This window comes from Acomys russatus, chromosome 6 (genome assembly GCF_903995435.1).
Source record: "Acomys russatus chromosome 6, mAcoRus1.1, whole genome shotgun sequence".
NCBI lineage: Eukaryota > Metazoa > Chordata > Mammalia > Rodentia > Muridae > Acomys > Acomys russatus.
The window spans coordinates 68,925,060-68,942,101 of record NC_067142.1 but is presented as its reverse complement, the minus strand read 5'-3'; the positions used below and the strand labels follow the sequence as shown (position 1 = coordinate 68,942,101).

General features: G+C 39.1%; 3 protein-coding genes across 5 annotated transcripts in view; 1 reads left to right on the top strand and 2 right to left on the bottom strand.

The window, feature by feature from the left end:
- Tagln2 (transgelin 2) overlaps positions 1-17,042 on the bottom strand; it is a 960,136-nt gene that overhangs the window by 308,499 nt on the left and 634,595 nt on the right. The window lies entirely within an intron of this gene.
- Positions 6,944-10,980, top strand: Fcer1a (Fc epsilon receptor Ia; the record flags this gene model as incomplete). The annotated part of the gene is given in 3 exon segments (XM_051147930.1): positions 6,944-7,202; positions 9,365-9,619; positions 10,571-10,980. Coding segments are annotated over 3 exon segments (666 nt in total), but the record flags the coding sequence as incomplete, so codon positions are not given.
- LOC127190720 (olfactory receptor 10J3-like) lies at positions 15,533-16,474 on the bottom strand. The gene has a single exon (XM_051147899.1). The coding sequence runs from the start codon at positions 16,472-16,474 to the stop codon at positions 15,533-15,535; it is 942 nt and encodes a 313-aa protein (XP_051003856.1).

The window sequence follows — 17,042 nt, the reverse complement described above, 5'->3', positions numbered from 1 at the left end:
TAGCTGCATGCAAAACAGGAATGTCTGTCTGGAATCACATCTGGGAATGACCTCTGACCCTTGCCCTGTCCCTACAGGCCTGAGATACATCTTTAAAGTGAGGGCAGTGCTCATAAGTGTTACTGCAGCAGTCATCCCCATGAACTCAAAGGGCTAGTGCGATGTCAATAAAATATCAGGTGCTGTGAATACGTTCGGCAACCACCCTCCATTCAAATTTTGTTTCTGGGAAAACTTTCCCTCAATTCTATCTTCTATAACAGCAAAAACTCTGTACAAAACTCTCATGGTACTGGTAATGTCTACAGCTAATAGATGCAGCATCTACCATGCTCTAAACTAGGCACTTGACTATGTTAACTCCCCGCTCACAAATGCTCTCCAGGCCGGCACCATCATTACCATAGGATCACTGCAGCTCTGAGCAATGGCAGAGGCCCAAGATCTGCATCTGCAGAGAGACAGGAAGGCAAGTCTGACTCCCTTCGGGTCTCTTGGCTAGAAATGATGCTCATAGGCAAAGCGAGTAGTGGCTGTTGATATATCCCAAAAATAGGCAACTTAAAATGCACACATGCCCACCTTACATGCTGCATCACAGAGTATGGCATAATCTACATTACGCTCAGTTTTTGGTTCAGTTCTGGAAAAATATAGTGAACCTCTTGGGTTTTTTATTTTTTCCTATATTTTGTAAATTAGGTCGTGCCCAAGTATTGTTAATACTAGTTAGGATTGTTTTTCTAAGTTTGTTCAATTTTCATTTGGATCCAGAAAAGAACCACCTATCTTTTAACCATTTGGCCATCACTAAAATCATTCAATTGGTATATCTGGTATGGCCTATTTACAAACAGTCTATAATGTATTACTTCAATCTATTAAGTTTTAATATCCATTTGTGCTTACCTCTATGTCTGAATGACAGTATTATTTTCTTGTTAAAATATCAGATATCAGACACACATTTTCCAGCTAGTCTCTATTTGAATATTATCTCTGGGAAAATTTCCATGTGATTCTTCCTTTGTTTTAGTTAGAGAGAAATTAGTCTTCAAAAGGGGGGGTGGAAGGGATTATACTTGAAATTACTTCTGAAGGTCTCATTTTTTTCCTGGTGTAATAATCTCTCTCTGTGCCCAAGCCAGAAGTGTATGAGTCCCATCTTTATCTTTCTACTGAGTACCGTTTACTGTGGGAGCCCCAGGAGTTTCTATATATTTCTTTTAGATTTTTTTTTTTGAACCAAAAGTAGGTAACTATTCAGGTCAAGCCAAGAAGTGAATAATATCAAGGCCACTGACTTCAATGTGGAAGCTCATCAGGTGAGAGAGCATCCACTGCTGGATGTGCTTTCTGGAGTAGGCTCATGTGTACAGTGACAGAAGTAAAACAAGGCAGATTCCCTCCTTGACCTAAAAATATAGAAATGATTATGAGGGGTTGACACGGTAGCTTAGTGGCAAAGAGTGTTTACTGCCCTTGCAGAGGACTGGAATGCAGTTTTCAGTAAACAACAACAAACCCCTTTAAATAGAAACAAAATGTGGGATGGACAGAGTTAGAATGCCACCATGGAGACTATATTGTGTGGCTATGGATTGGTAAACCATCTCTTAGAGTGACGGAAGGAAGGTATAAAACAAGAAACAGATGAACTAGACTAGTGATGTCCTGCCTGTAGCTGATGAGCTTTGGCCAATCCGAGGAGTTCTTAAATGGGTATGGTAAATCCTCAGGCCTTGACCTCTATATGTTGATTGAGGAAAAAAACCTTTGTCTCTGTCTGGTTATGAATATGTACTCAACCAAACTGTCTGAATTCAAACCCTAAGTATTTAGGTGCAACTGTCAAGTCCATCAACAAACTGCCCAACCTCTCTATAATGCAATTTCCCCATTGCTAACCGCATAGACTTGGTAAGGGGGACAAAGCTGATAAGACATATTGCACATGTAGTGCTGTCCGTGATCATTGCAGACCATGTGATATTTATGAGATATGTACACCATGAGAAGACGGGGATAAAGTCTTTTCAACATTTCATGTCCAATGTCACATGGACCTTGGTTTTATAGAATAAGCCAGTATATCGGCCCTTCTGTTTCTTGATTTTGGAAGGAGCATGCAGTGAATAGGCTGTGCTCTGACGTTTCTCTTTCAGACGTATTACAGGACAATAAAGTTCCGGTTAAAAGCTCCTCACTCTAAATCCAACCTCAAGGACATCTCACAGAGCAAAAATCCCATTTCTTATGCATGGCCATTAGAGCGTTATGTCTCCATGCCACAGAGTGAAATACAGAGTAAGTCTTCTGGGAACTTGCAATAGGTTTAAATGTGAGGACAAGATGCCATTAACTGTTAAGTACATATGTTCTCAGATTCGACATCCTGTGGTAAGAAGTGAGAGTCTATACAGTGTACTAATTTTGTTAAGCATGCATCCTTCCTTTTTTTTTTTTTTATTTTTTATTCCACAATCTAATTGTCAAAAAACCTTACAAGGCATAGAAGGGCATCGTAGATTTTTTGGTGGCCTGAGCTTATTGATCGCTTTCAGAACAATGTTCTCAAATGCATACTCACAATAAAAATTATTACACAGAAAACCAATTTGCTTAAGACAAAATTTCTATGTGTTAAAAATACCACTATGCCTCAGAGGACATGTTATTAATTTAAAAAAAAAACTGAGTACAAGAAATGAGCAGCTATACCATACACAGAGTGGGTAAAAAATAAATTTGGAGGAAATTTTTGCAGATAAGGTTAAAATGAATAGGAATCAAACTATATTAAGAATGGTAAGCAAAACTCTTATTTAATTTTGGTGCTTTCCTGTTCTGAGGTTTTGTCTTCTTTATTTGCTCATTTTAGAAATACAGTCCAGACATAAATGTAAGGTCATTTTTTTTTTTTTTTTTTTTTTGATGTTCATGTCGCTAGTTGTTTACTGTTCTAGGGTGAAAAGATAGAACTGTAATTTATTTTTCAGTTTTAATGAACTTCTTTGGTTGAACCCACTGTTTTTCTGCTGTTGCTACTTCTAATGCACCTTCTTCATCTCCGTGTTGGGCACTTAAGTATAAGCTCTGTGTGGTGACGCAAATAAAAATGATCTTGCTAGCAAATCTGTCCTCTTCAGACTAAGCAGGCACCACTTAGCGCACTCCTGCTCCCACATGAGTAGGAGCTGATTGGACAACGTGTAGGCCACAGGGAAAGCCCTTGTAGGAGCCATTTGAGCCACAGTAAAAAGTGGCAGCATTTCAGGCAATTTTATTGGAGGACCTCTATCCTAAGAAAGAAGAACTCCCGCATTCCTCCATAAACTCTCAACAATGTGTAAAGTGTAAACCATCTCTGTCTCTTCCAGGATTGACAAATGCAAACTCTACCCACCCAGCACTTCCTTGATGTCTCTCCACAGCAAACTTATTTCCTGCCTGATCTTTCCTCAGGATGCCAGAGAGAACTGAGACTACTCAAAGTGCACTCCCTAAGATAACAGCCGTTGAATAAAATAGATTATATAGCTTTCTTTTGGTCTTAACCCAGCCCAAATAAATATTTCTATCAAAATTATTTAGCAAATAATACAATCAAATGAAAGAATAAATATTTATTAATATTTTCACATGCTAGATGTTGTGCAGTGTGTTTTACATGCAAGATTTCCTATTCCAACCGTTACCTCCTATGATGAAGCCATGTTCTAGATATATCATTGTTCCTACTTTATAAGTAGAACTCAACCACATACTCATTGGGGGTATTTGACTTCCATTCTGTGAATATCAACAGTATGTGGTTTTCAAGAACTAAAGAGGCAAAGAAGACAGAAAGTTTGGAAAAAACATGAACAACTCTGGGATCAGTTTCAGTGTGTGTTTGTGTTTGTGTTTGTGTGTGTGTGTGTGTGTGTGTGTGTGTGTGTGTGTGTGTGTGTAGATATGAGCACGATAATAATTTTAAAAATGTAAATACAAAATTTTAAGTGAAAAATCCCACCAGCTATTCTATTAAAGCTCTTTCACTAAAACATCATGTGACTGCGTGTTCTGGAATTATGTTCAATATAAGACTATATTACTCAATTTCATGGAAAGCTGGAATTTTTGAAAGATAACTAAGCAGCACAATTTTATGTTTAATTCAATAGACTTCAGATGACTCTGAGGAAGAACATGAAATGATATTCCAGTCACATCAGCTCTATGATGTATGTGAACACAAGGTTCCCACCTATTCCAGAACACTGGCAAACAGAAAACCATTGTAGATGGAAACACACCATGGCTATTCATCTGTCATCATCTCCGCTATGACTGACAATATCAGATCTTAATCTGAACTGAAAGAAACCAAGAATTACTCAGTGAGGCCCTGATGAGGAAGAGAACTCATGTGCATTAAAAAACAAAAGAAACTTTCCTCATATTGAATGATCATACAATTTAAAGTTGACCAAAGCTGGGATGTAGCTTTGACCCCATAAGCGAAGGTTCACATCTACCTTCCTTGTCATGAGCCATACCAGGACCCAGTTGATGAAGAGGCTATGAGACTATCTGCAAAGAACCAATCAGATAGTAGATCACAGTGAATCAGATGGAGACTTGCAAACTAAGCAAAGGAGCAGGAGATTAAATAGGAGAGGAACTACAGAGCATTCACCGATTGCTCTCCATGTTATTGGGTGTTCTTAAGTAGAGCATCATAGTGACTAAGAGATTGATTTCAGGGTTATATTTTTACACGTTTAAGCCTAAATTAGCATTTAATAGGTCACACCATACTTAACCTTTCAAGGTTCTATCTTCCTATCAATAAAATATAGCTTGTAACTAAACCTAATTAAATTATACAGAAATCTCTAACTCATAATATTTTGTGTGTACAGTATCAGTTATATTCAAGTGCCTGGCACTTATCAAGGGATTCAGTAAGTATTTGTCTCATTCTACAGTCCTCTACACCATGTATGTCTAAGTCTCAAATCAAATGCTTGCGCCCTGAACGGCACCTTAAGGAATCCCTGTGGCTCCGCTTACACCCATGATCCTCACCCACCAGATTCTAGGTGCACAGCTGAAGGTACAATGGGAGCAAATGCGTGACTATAGAATTGCCAAATTTGGCACAACCCTATTACTATCTCTGGGGAAAGCCAAGCCCAGGCATAGCTGATGATAACCAGATACGATGCAGAAGACATTTCCTTCTCCTTTGTGGTTTCAAGCCTGTTTTTGAAGCCATAGCTCTCTGGCGCAGTTAGCACCTGAAGGCGAGACACAATGGCTACTGCCGCTGGAGGGTCTGCCCAACTGTGGCTAGCGCTGCTGATCATCTGTAAGTACAGGATCATGCTACTCTCCACCACGAGGGACCAAAGTGCATCTAGAGAGCATGGGGGGGGGCGCGGGACAGGGAGGGGTTTTTTTGGTGACATTTCAGCACACATGCAAACTATGAGGCACACTGTAGTATAAAGGAACAGAGGAAACTGGGCTGAGCACCACCCCAGTGGAAACCTAGGCTAGTAGTTGGTTCTTTTCAATCCTCTGGCATCTCCTAGAGTACAAGACAGAAACAACAGAGGAGGATAAAGGAAAGAGTGTGGCTCCTTCTCCTTGTTGATCATTAAAACTTTATGGATGTGGAGCTCATTTCCATATTGATCCCAGTCCTGCAGTGTCTTCGAGAACTGGGAACATATGCTAACTTGCCCTTTATTGATTTTTCAGCTCTGAGTGCCATGCTAACTGGTGAGTTTTTGTCCTTCTTCCCTCAGTGTATTTGGACATTGCTCTCTCTTGCTGTTTGTTTGTATCCCATAATGCTTTCTTACAGCTCTGAATTTCCTTCTTCTTCTTCTTCTTCTTCTTCTTCTTCTTCTTCTTCTTCTTCTTCTTCTTCTTCTTCTTCTTCTTCTTCTTCTTCTTTCTCCTTCTTTCTTCTTCTTTCTTCTTCTTCTTCTTCTTCTTTTCTTTCTTCTTCTTCTTCTTCTTTCTCCTTCTTTCTTCTTCTTTCTTCTTTTTCTTCAGTCTGATTTTCAGATCTACCTCATCCTCTCCCTTTTATTCATGGCCCCAAAGTTTCCCATCTGCCATTTTCCCTCTCTAGTTGTCCCCTCTTCTGCTTAAACCAACAACCATGTCTTCACTGAGGTTTCTTATCATATCTTCTGTCTAGAACTTTGGCATGCACTCACCCAACTTTTATATTGCTATTGTTATTGTTATTTTACAGTTGAGAATCTTGTAACAGATTACATGACTTACTGGGGCTTTCACAGCTGGCAAAAACTGGATTCTACAATTAAATAGATTTTAAAACTACAATTAAATAATTATTAAAAACCTACATCTCATAGTATATTAAGTCTAGTATATATTTAATCTTAATCAATGTGATTTATTTACATTGTAGACTCAACAGTATCAATACTTGTTATAATATGAAATGATTGACAGTTTCTCCTGACACTTTTAAATGATACCAAGGCATTAATATTTATCTATTATTTCTAAATTCAGTCATTCAATAATTAATTAGGAAACACTAACTATATAAAAATGATTATGCTAAGAAATGACCTGTTGTGGCAAATATTATCTCCTACCTAAAAATATTACAATTTACATTTATGGATACTGATATTGAAGGTAAGAGAATTGGATTATGTTAATACATCATACAATAAATTACTTCAATTCCTTCCAAACTTCTTCTGTTTGTGCCCTATTGTTATGTCTATATTGGTTGCTCCCTGAAACAACATCACTGTGTTCTTCACCCTTTATCCTTTTCTAGACATCAGGACAGAGTCTTGTTACTAACAAGTTAGATCATTGTATTGACTATTGACATGTTTGTAGTTTTGAGACTGGATAATTTTCAATGACTTAAAATATATCTTCACTATTTTACCTTCTTTAAGCCACTCAGAAATCTGTAGTGTCCTTGAACCCACCATGGATTAGCATATTTACAGGAGAGAAAGTTACTCTTTCATGCCTCAGGAACAGTTCTCTTCATAAGAACTCTACTAAATGGATCCACAATGGCACCATCTCTAAGGTGACATCTACAAATTTGGTCATTATGAGTGCCACCATTCAGGACAGTGGAAAATACATATGTCAGAACCAAGGACTTTACAAGAGTAAGCCTGTGTACCTGAAAGTGATGCAAGGTAAGTTCTAAAGGCATGGGAATACATATCTCTCACGTGAAAAGTTACCCATTAGAACAGCTGTTCTCAACCTTCCTTACAGATCCTCATGCTGTGGGGACCCACAACCATAAAATTATATTTGCTGCTACATCATAAGTCGAAGTATGCTATTTTTATGATTCATGAATATTTGTGTTTTCTATGGTCTTAGGTAACCGAAGGTGAAAGGGTTGTTCTACACTGTCCAAAAGGGTTGTGACCCACAAGTTTAGAACCAGGGCAATAGACAATGGCTGTCATGTATTCTAGTCTAAGAGATTGAGAGTATATCATTCAAGATATTTCAGTCCTTCAATTTTGAACTGCTCCTTACATCCTCTTTCAATAGTCTGTGCAGTCATCAATGTTATTTCTGTGTTCTGTTTCTTAAATCTATTATACCTAGTTTTAGATACATATTCTGTGATGAGATGGCACGACAGGCATATGGACACTACAAAAAGCTGTGTATATACCAGGATCATAATGTCTGAGTAAAGATTTGTTCTGAACAATTCATATGCCATGAAAGATACCTCTGCACATTCCTCATGTCCTTTACTGTTATGAAAAATTCTATTTATATTAATACAATAAATATTGTTTATTTATCACTTTTTAGTGTCAAAACTTAATACAACATATCCAGAATTCATCAAATGTTGAATGAGTAAAGCATCTTTAAAAGAGAAAAGCTATAGGCTATATTTTTCTTGACTTAAAAGACATGTTTTAACATCTATAAAATTCCAAATACAAACTAAACAATGCGGAATAGTCATTTATTTTCTGATAGTAGAATTTAGAGAAGTCCTCAAAGGGCTTTCCTTAAATACAATATACTTGCACGTGTTAGACTTGTTTTCATTCAAAACTCTCCTTTTGTGAATGTTCTACAATTTATTAAAATGACATTAGCCGTGGAATAAGATTTTTATAACTTGCTGAATCGTTATTTACAAATAACCACTGAGTATCTACAAATTTCTAAAAAACTGTGTTATGTACTAGTGATAAAACAGAACAAGATACAGTCCTGTATATTGATAGATCTACATAGATAAGAGGACAGTAAATAAAAATTAAACAAGTAATTAAATTTTATGTGCATAGTTTAAGGAAGTGTTTTGGCCAACTATCTTTCAAAAGGAAAAGACACAGCTTATAATTTTCTTGAGTGAAAAGACATGTTTTAACATCTATAAAATTCTAAATTCAAACCATACAAATGTAATTAACAACAGACCCAAGAAGCCTCTGTGAGGAGTGAACAAAATTTCTTTTCAAACTTTTAGGAAGAGTATGTCTGTCTGCTGCCTCTTAAGTAGATCTAGCTGGGAAAGTTTTTTAGGGAATTCTGGCCTTTTGGCTTTCCATGTGTGGGCTCAGCAGTGGGGCACAAGACTTTATGGATCCAGACTGACTGGTCAGGAGGAGAATGATTCTCTGGTGTAGAATTCCGGTTATACAAATTATTTTGTTTTTGTTCTTTAATTGATCTTATGAATTGAGATATGGGTTAGTGATCATTCATATATGGTCCCCTTTTATCTGTCTGGGGATGTGTCTTTCTGTTCCCTACCACCTTCTTCAGGACTCTTATCCATTGTTTTAAAAAGGACATCCTATTGGGACTCCAGATGAGAGAAGCGTGGGAGAATAGCAAAGTAGAAGAATCCAGAGGGTCCTAGAAACCTACAAGTAGAACATTATGATAGGCAGATTTGGGCCCGGGGGTCCCGCTCAAACTAAGGCACCAGTCAAGGACAATACAGGCAGTAAACTTTAAACCCCTACCCAGATCTAGCCAATGGACAGAACATTGCCCACAGTTGAGTGGAGAGTGGGATATGACTTTCTCACATACTCTGGTGCCTCACATTTGACCATGTCCCCTGGAGGGGGAGACCTGGTGGCACTCAGAGGAAGGATAACAGGTTACCAAGAAGAGACTTGATACCCTATGAGCATATACAGGGGGAGGAAATCCCCCTCAGGAACAGTTATAGGGGAGGGGAATAAGGGGGAAATGGGAGGGATGGAAGAATGGGAGGATACAAGGGATGGGATAACCATTGAGATGTAACAAGAATAAATTAATAAAAAATTAAAAAACCAATTATGTAATGAATGCTCTTCAGACTGGCTGCTCCTTCAGACTACTGCGGATGTGGTCCTGGAGAATGAGTCCTTTGACATTAGGTGCCATGGCTGGAAGAACAAGAATGTGCACTCAGTAACTTATTACCAGAATGGCATTGCTTTCAAGTACTGCTATAAGTGTTCCGACATCTCTAGAAAAGCCACACTGAACAACAGTGGCACCTACCACTGCACAGGCTGTGTTAGTCGGCTGAACTGTACATCTGAGGAACTCAGAATTACTGTAATAAAAGGTAAGTTGTTAAAGACAAAAGGAATTTATAACAGGGGAAGAGAAAGTGAGAATACGAGCCAGGGTTTGAAGTCAGTACAATAAAGGCATTTGTGAGTGTCTGGAACGTTTAATAGATTTGCAACAAGGAGACCCAATACATATCTCCACACAGAGTTCTTACTTGTTATGTGCTAATGCTAATACCTATTCACAAAATGGACATTTAGAAAGATGAAGGAGATGTTTACGTTAAATGGCTTGACAAACTTTAAAAAGCCTATCTAGACATAAAAGATGACAATTAACATTTTAAAAAATTTTTCTATTGTTCCCAACAAGAGTGTTTGTATTTATTAAATTGAAAGGGGTTTAGGAAGCTGAAGGGAACAAGGATACAAACAGCTTGAAGAGTTTATATTAGCTGAGGATGGTGGGGAAGGAAACCAATGTGTCAGCGAGCTGCGTGTGCAGGTCTCAAAGATGAGTGCGTGCCTGCTCAGGACAGGCAGCTGGGCTTCCCTATGGCTCATAAGAAAAGCTGCTCTTACCAAATGTCATGTAAGAGGGAAACTTTAAAATGTTTGCCTCTGAAGGAGGGAATTTGGAATGTTGATAATTCACTACAAAAAAGCACTCTGCTGTAATGTTTAACTATCCCTGGCTCCATGGTGTGTCCTTTCTATGCCCAAATAGTCAGTGAATGGCATCCGGCTTTGTATGACTTCCACTGGCTAGAGGAACCATTAGACAGACAGGGGCTATTGGGAATCATTCCCCTTCCCCGGTGCTCTGGAGAGCACAGACTATGGAACTCAGTATATTGGGTGTTTTCTCACTGCTCCTGGATACTGGATCACGCTAATGGTACAAGTCATGCTTGTGTCCCTCTTAAGGAAGAAAGATCTCTGAGATCCATTTCTCCATATTCTAATCTGAATTGTATATTTGTTCTATCCACATTCCATTCTAGCTTACAAAAGCAAGTATTTTTGGCTACAATTATTTTTCCCATTGTTGGTGGTGACTCTGTTTGCTGTGGACACAGGGTTATTGCTCTCAACCCAGGAAGAGTTCAAATCAGTCTTGACGATTCAGATGATGGGAAAACACAAAAAACCGTGAACTCTAACACCTAACCAGGCACATAAAGGAGCTGATGTCATTTCTGAAGACACAATTCTTAACAGCAATTTCCCACAGTGTCCTCAATAGCCTCTCCACTGTCAAAGGCTACTCATGTTCTCCATAGAAAAGTCTGTGCCCCAGGAGTTACATAAATGCTTTGTTAAACCAGCTGCATCTGGCTAAGTGTGACATAATAGCAAATGCTCAATAAAAATGGTTTAATAAGTTAAAGAATGGGTTGATGCCTTTATTTGTATTTGCAAAAGAGAAGCACCTTTGGATAAAGTAAATATGGAATCACGTGGCCTGGTACTTCTATTAATTTGTTGGTTTTCTTCTAGAAAAAATTACCATGAGGGTATAAATATAATATGTCTTTTCTGTCATTATAAATAGCAGGTAACACAGAAGACATGGGAAGCAGAATACTGGTGACGTTGGCCTAGTTCATATTCTGTTTTCCATTGCTAGAGGCTTTTGATAAAATTGAGGTGACTCAGAAAATCGGGATTCATATGTGATCAATTCAGCCATACCAATCTAACAGCTGCAACTTATATCCTATCTCCACAGAACAAAGCAAATGGCTTTTGGGAAGTCCAGTAAATGATAAACATAGTTTATAGTCTAGGACCAAATAAGTTCTTGGGTAAAGGAAATGGTTGGGTTTGTATGTTTATATATTTCTCTTTCATTTTGTTACCAAAGCATTCACTGAAGACCTGGGTCTGTCTCACAATGCGAATAGTTTCTTCTCGGCAAAGATATCTGTTACTAAGGCTAAACCACACAGGATAAGACCTGGACCCCAACCTTTATTCTTTTACTTTCTGGATTTGAGATTTGAGAAAATCTGTTTGTATATTAATGCATCAAGTGTTTTATTTCTAAAATAGGAACGAGGAGAGGCATCATATCTAATTCAGCTCCTGTACCATGCCTGTGGAGAAAATGAGCTGTGGCTTAAGAAAAACTCTTAAGGGACAGGGGCTACATTGTCAGTGCTGATCAGGGCCTTATGACAGCCAACATGTGAGAACAGAGGGAGTCAAGTTACCCAGACTGCACCTACCAACATTGTGGGGAATGATTGTAACTTGCAAACACTGACTAGATCTAGATTTTCATTTTGCCAAGAATTTTGGTGGGGTATACATACTTCAACTTTTTATTTTTAAAAAATGGGCACATGGGTATATGATGGGAACCTCTTTTTCATTTTCCTCCTTAATATTTTCCTAATTTCAGAAAGTAAGGAATGACTACATCCTGCCACATGGGTTCAAGTAAATAGGTGTGGTGAATGTAAAAGTGATTTCTCCTGGAATACAGGCAGGGGAAAGTCCCCACTGGAAACTCATGGGTGGTTTTATGGGAAACTTTCTCTGCTGCCTGCCCAAGGTGAATTTCAGGATATAGCCTTCAGACCACACTGCTGCCACCACACACAATAGAGACACATTGTTTCACAGAGCCCCCTACAGTGTCAGTGTCTCTGGCACTGAGCTAGACAGGAAGTTCCTCAATTATCTCAGACTTGGTTGTGATGCCAAATAATCAGAGTGAGGAACTGAGAGGTGTTTGAAGTGGGCAGCAATTCCAGGCTGCATCAGCTTAAGAAACAGCTGAAGTAAGATCTAGAAGCCCAAGCGTTGCCTTTCACTTTTGCCCCCCTCCACCCCCAGCCGACCTTGGGAGAGGCATGGACAGAGCAGAGAGATGGAAGTCCAAGCTGCGTCTCACTGGATGTAGGACCATGTCAGCCACTTGCAAGTCTTTGAGATTCTACTAGTTTCTGTACGAGAGGGGAACTAACTGCATAAGGTGGTTTCTCGATTATCCTTAATCTCAGACATCGTCACTCATTTTCCATGTAGTGATCAGCTAGGTGCAGACATTCTGAAGCCCCCCCCCCGACCCCCTCAGTGCTAGGGTGGATTTCTTTTCCTGCTCCCTCACTGGGCACCTAGACCTGTCCCTGCCTCCGGGTGCTGATTCTCACATATGAATTCCTATTTAATTTCAGACCTGTGCCTGCCATTTGTGTTTTATTTCTTTAGCTTTCATGGCTATTCATTCTACTCCAGAAGTAACTTAGAAAATGAGGTTAATATTAAAATAGTTAGTGGTCCGCAAATTACACTCTTTCTAATAGGAGGTGTGTGTGTGTGTGTGTGTGTGTGTGTGTGTGTGTGTGTGTGTGTTGAAGTATTTCAATCTATGTCAAATGGTCAGTAGGTTACACAGGTTACTCAAGAAATTTCCTTTCTTGATTTACCTGAGATCTCCTTGGTCACCTCTGATCTACACTAAATTGGTCCAGGACAGAGTATAAAACAACATTTGCTCCATCAAAATAGATAATCACAAATCCTTATGAGTTCCTGATATTAGGGGATGAGAAAACAGATGGGCCATCTCTTGGCTTGTGACCCATGGAAGACAAATTCGGAAGATGCCTCCAGATAAAGGTTCAGACAAAAGATGTATCAGGAGTCACTCTTGGGGAAGAAAGTCCTTGGAGGAAAGGTGAACCTCTCATCAAATGGGGAATGCGGGGAGTCCCTCTCTAAACCTAAGGATGCATTTTCCTGCTATGGGGGAAAGAAGCACCTGAGACAGCACAGGCCTGTGGATGACCTCAGAGTCTATCTTCCTGCCTTAGATCACCTGCCCAAGTCTGGATAGTTACTTACCAAGTTCATGTGCCCATCTGGTGCTACATCAATTGCCACAACATTCCCACTGAATTCTGCACTCCACTAATGCTCAGAGTCACTATCATGTTCCTGCATATACCACTTGCAACACCCACTTTCTTTCATTTTCAAAACTGAAAAGGTGTGGGTATACTGTCAGTTTTGTTGATGTTCAACACGGCACAGACAGTGGGCAAAAGTCTCTTTGCAATGCTGTGGAGTCAGAGTCCAAAGAATCTGAAATTACAGAAAGTTCAGGTATTTATTTCTTAACCAATTTTCAAAAAGATCATACAAAATTATTGCCTTGTAAATTTTAGCATGGTAGATATAACTCAATATTTGTTAACAAAAATATGTTTTAAAATTAAAATAAAAGATTTCATCTACCTGTACTAAAATAAGGTAAGGCTAAAAATCGTGTTTTCCACAAATACCAACTGTTCTAGAAATGGAATTCTAAAATGCTATTGAAATAAGATTGGTGACCCTGGGGAATGCAGCATCCACACCATTGCTGGAGTGGAAGAAGCAGGTTTGAAAGAGAAAAACCGAGATGTGAAAAAGTCACAGCAAAAACTCTAAGCTATCTCACAAATGACAGCTCGGCCCTGGAATAGACAAACCCCTGTAGGCAGCATGTCCCCAGAATGTGGTAAAAGCACAAAGCTGCCTCCTCAGCAAGGACACTTCCTGAAGGGGACTCACTCCAGGACTCTCAGTTACCTGAGGAGTTCATTTGTGGGCCCTGGGGAAAATTCATCTTCAGACACGTGATGGCCATTCTACTGACCATTGCATCATACCTTTACTTAGACCAGAGTAAAACAGAATAACTAAGCTAGCTTTTTGTTAATTGTCTTTTAAACAACTCTACAGAAAGTAGCTGGTTCTACTATTTCTGGGAACACTTAGTTCTTCCCTTCTAGAGAATTTCCTTCACATTCTAGAGAATTTCTTTCTAAATTGTCACATGCTAACCTAAATCTGATTGTTCGCTTCCACAAGTGTGCTCCCCTTCTGCCAACCAGCTGATCTGATGTGCCTTTCACTGTGATATCTACGGGGCTACTTCTAGCTCCACCATCTTTGTTGTAGCCTTGCCCATATGGTTGACTTCTCAGTCTGAGTTTTCTCACGTGTGTGTAACAGGATGGTGGAGAGCCACACCTGTGTTTTCTGTAGCTGGTGCTCTTCTACTTTCTTACCTCTGCTATATCATTGACTTCAAAGGCATACTGTAAGTCTCTCGAAAATCCCCCAAACCCTCACACAGTGTTAACATGATATCTAAAAATAGAACATAAAAAAATCTTTGACGTAAAGATACATGTTTGTGGACTTACTCCATCATCATTCTTAACCACAACAAATGATGGTTGATATTTATCAGATTTAGAAATTTAATGGACTTGGTTTTATAATAATCTTTTTATTTTATTTTATTTTTTATTTTTATTTTTTTATTTTTTTTATAATAATCTTGAATTGATACAGCCTTATATGTCTACCAGTGAGGATCTATTCTAAGAAATATATTTGTGAGCAATTTTATCATTGTACTAATAGTACAGATTGCAGCTACATATCACACATAGTACCAGCTCATTACAACTAGCTGTATGGGTTCTGCTACTATATATGAGGTCTATCGTTGGTTTAAAGGTATGACACATGACTGAAAATAAAAAATAAAATTCTCATGGAGAATGCAGTCATGTGTACATGTGAACATGTCTATACACAAGGCAGCTTAGATCTGATATTGAGAAAAGACGAGCTCTCAAGGAGTTGGGAAGGGAAGGGAAAAAGTTTTAGTCAACCACAGTTGGAGGAAAGCTTTCAGTTAAAAGCCTACCAAGCCTCTGGCCATAAGTAAACTGGGTTTATAAATTTTCTTTGTACTTAAACTAAGTACATAAAAATCACTATCTCATTCTTCTAGAGGACAGCACAGATGTCTGATGGCATAGAAAGAAGCCCCTAAGTTATCAATCCTTAACACATCCTGGTCTTTCTGATACCATGTGCAAAGGAATTATTAGAAACTATGTAAAATAAGTGCATATTCATAAGTTGGAGGAAATGAAATTCACAAATAAGCCCCATTAAGAGGAAGGTGGCTTCTGCCACATGGCTCTGCGTAGGGCATCTTTGACTTCCTTATTCCGCAGACTGTAAACCAAAGGGTTCAGTAGAGGGGTAATAAGGGTGTAAGTCACTGAGATGAGCCTGTCCTGCCCCAGCAAGTTCTGGGACTTGGGTTTTAGGTAGATGATTGCAGTGCAGCCATAGTGGATGATGACCACAGTGAGATGGGAGGCACAGGTGGCAAAGGCCTTCTTCCGACCTTCAGCTGATGCAATCTTCAGGATGGTGGAGATGATCACAACGTAGGAGATGAAGACCACACCCATGGGTAGAATAAGGACACAGACACTGACTACAAAGTTGATGATCTCATTGATGGTGGTATCTGCGCAGGCCAGCTTCAACAGGGGTCTCACATCACAGAAGAAGTGGGGGATAACGCAGCTATCACAGAAGGGCAGGCTAAACACTGATGTCACCTGGACAATAGCCATGCCTAGACCAATTCCCAGTGAGCCAGCTGCCAAGAGGATACAGGCCTTCCTACCCATGACGACCGAATATCTTAAGGGGTTGCATATGGCCACATAACGGTCATATCCCATGACCATGAGTAGGAAACAGTTGTTGATGCCAAAAGTTAGATAAAAGAAGATCTGGACCACACAGTCTCGAAAAGCAATCATGTGGTAAGGATTGAGGAGGTCAGAAAGCATCCGTGGTATAATGGTCACAGTGTAGCAGGTGTCAGAGATGGACAATATGGCTAGGAAGAAGTACATAGGAGTGTGGAGATGACGATCTAGATGAATAATAGTCACGATAACCACATTCCCAGACAGAGTCAGAAAGTACAATGTTAGGAAAATAGCAAAAAGGGTAAGCCTGTGCTGCCAGCCAAAGCTGGAGAAGCCTTCAAAGAGGAACTCTGTTATGAAGGTTGCATTTGACTTTAGCATTGAGACTAGTGTATGCTTCGGGGAGGTGGGCAAGGGGAAGAAAGCTTTGATGAGTCAAAAATGAACAAGGTCAGGCTTGGTCAAGGTGAAGAATGTGCTTATCCTGGAGAAGGCCGGAGACCACAGAGTCTCAGAGTTCAGGCATTGGAGGGCTGCTCAATCTTCCTCTTGTGCTACCTTTCCTTTGGAACTGTAGAATTCTTCAACTAGGACCATGATTTGAGAAAACGGAGACAATAAACCAAGTAGGTCAAAATTAAAAGAGATTTGTAGAAATGACTTAGCTTCAGTTTCTTAATTATATAGTTACTGAGTCACATGTTAGTCCTATTTTAGGCAATTTTCTCCATTGTTTTCAATAACGAATATGCTTGATTTATATTTAGTAGACAGTATACAAAGTACACACTCATTCCACTATTTTCCAACACTTGAATATATATGTAGTATTATCCACAATCTCATACATGTTTATAGCTTATTTTATATTATTAGGATGTGACATCTAATTGTACATTTTAATATATTAAATACTTTTTGTATACTTAAATTAAAACCAAACCCTTAG

Bases quoted from the DNA above. Each gene is read 5' to 3' on its own strand.
- LOC127190720 (XM_051147899.1), bottom strand. From the start codon at position 16,474: ATGCTAAAGTCAAATGCAACCTTCATAACAGAGTTCCTCTTTGAAGGC.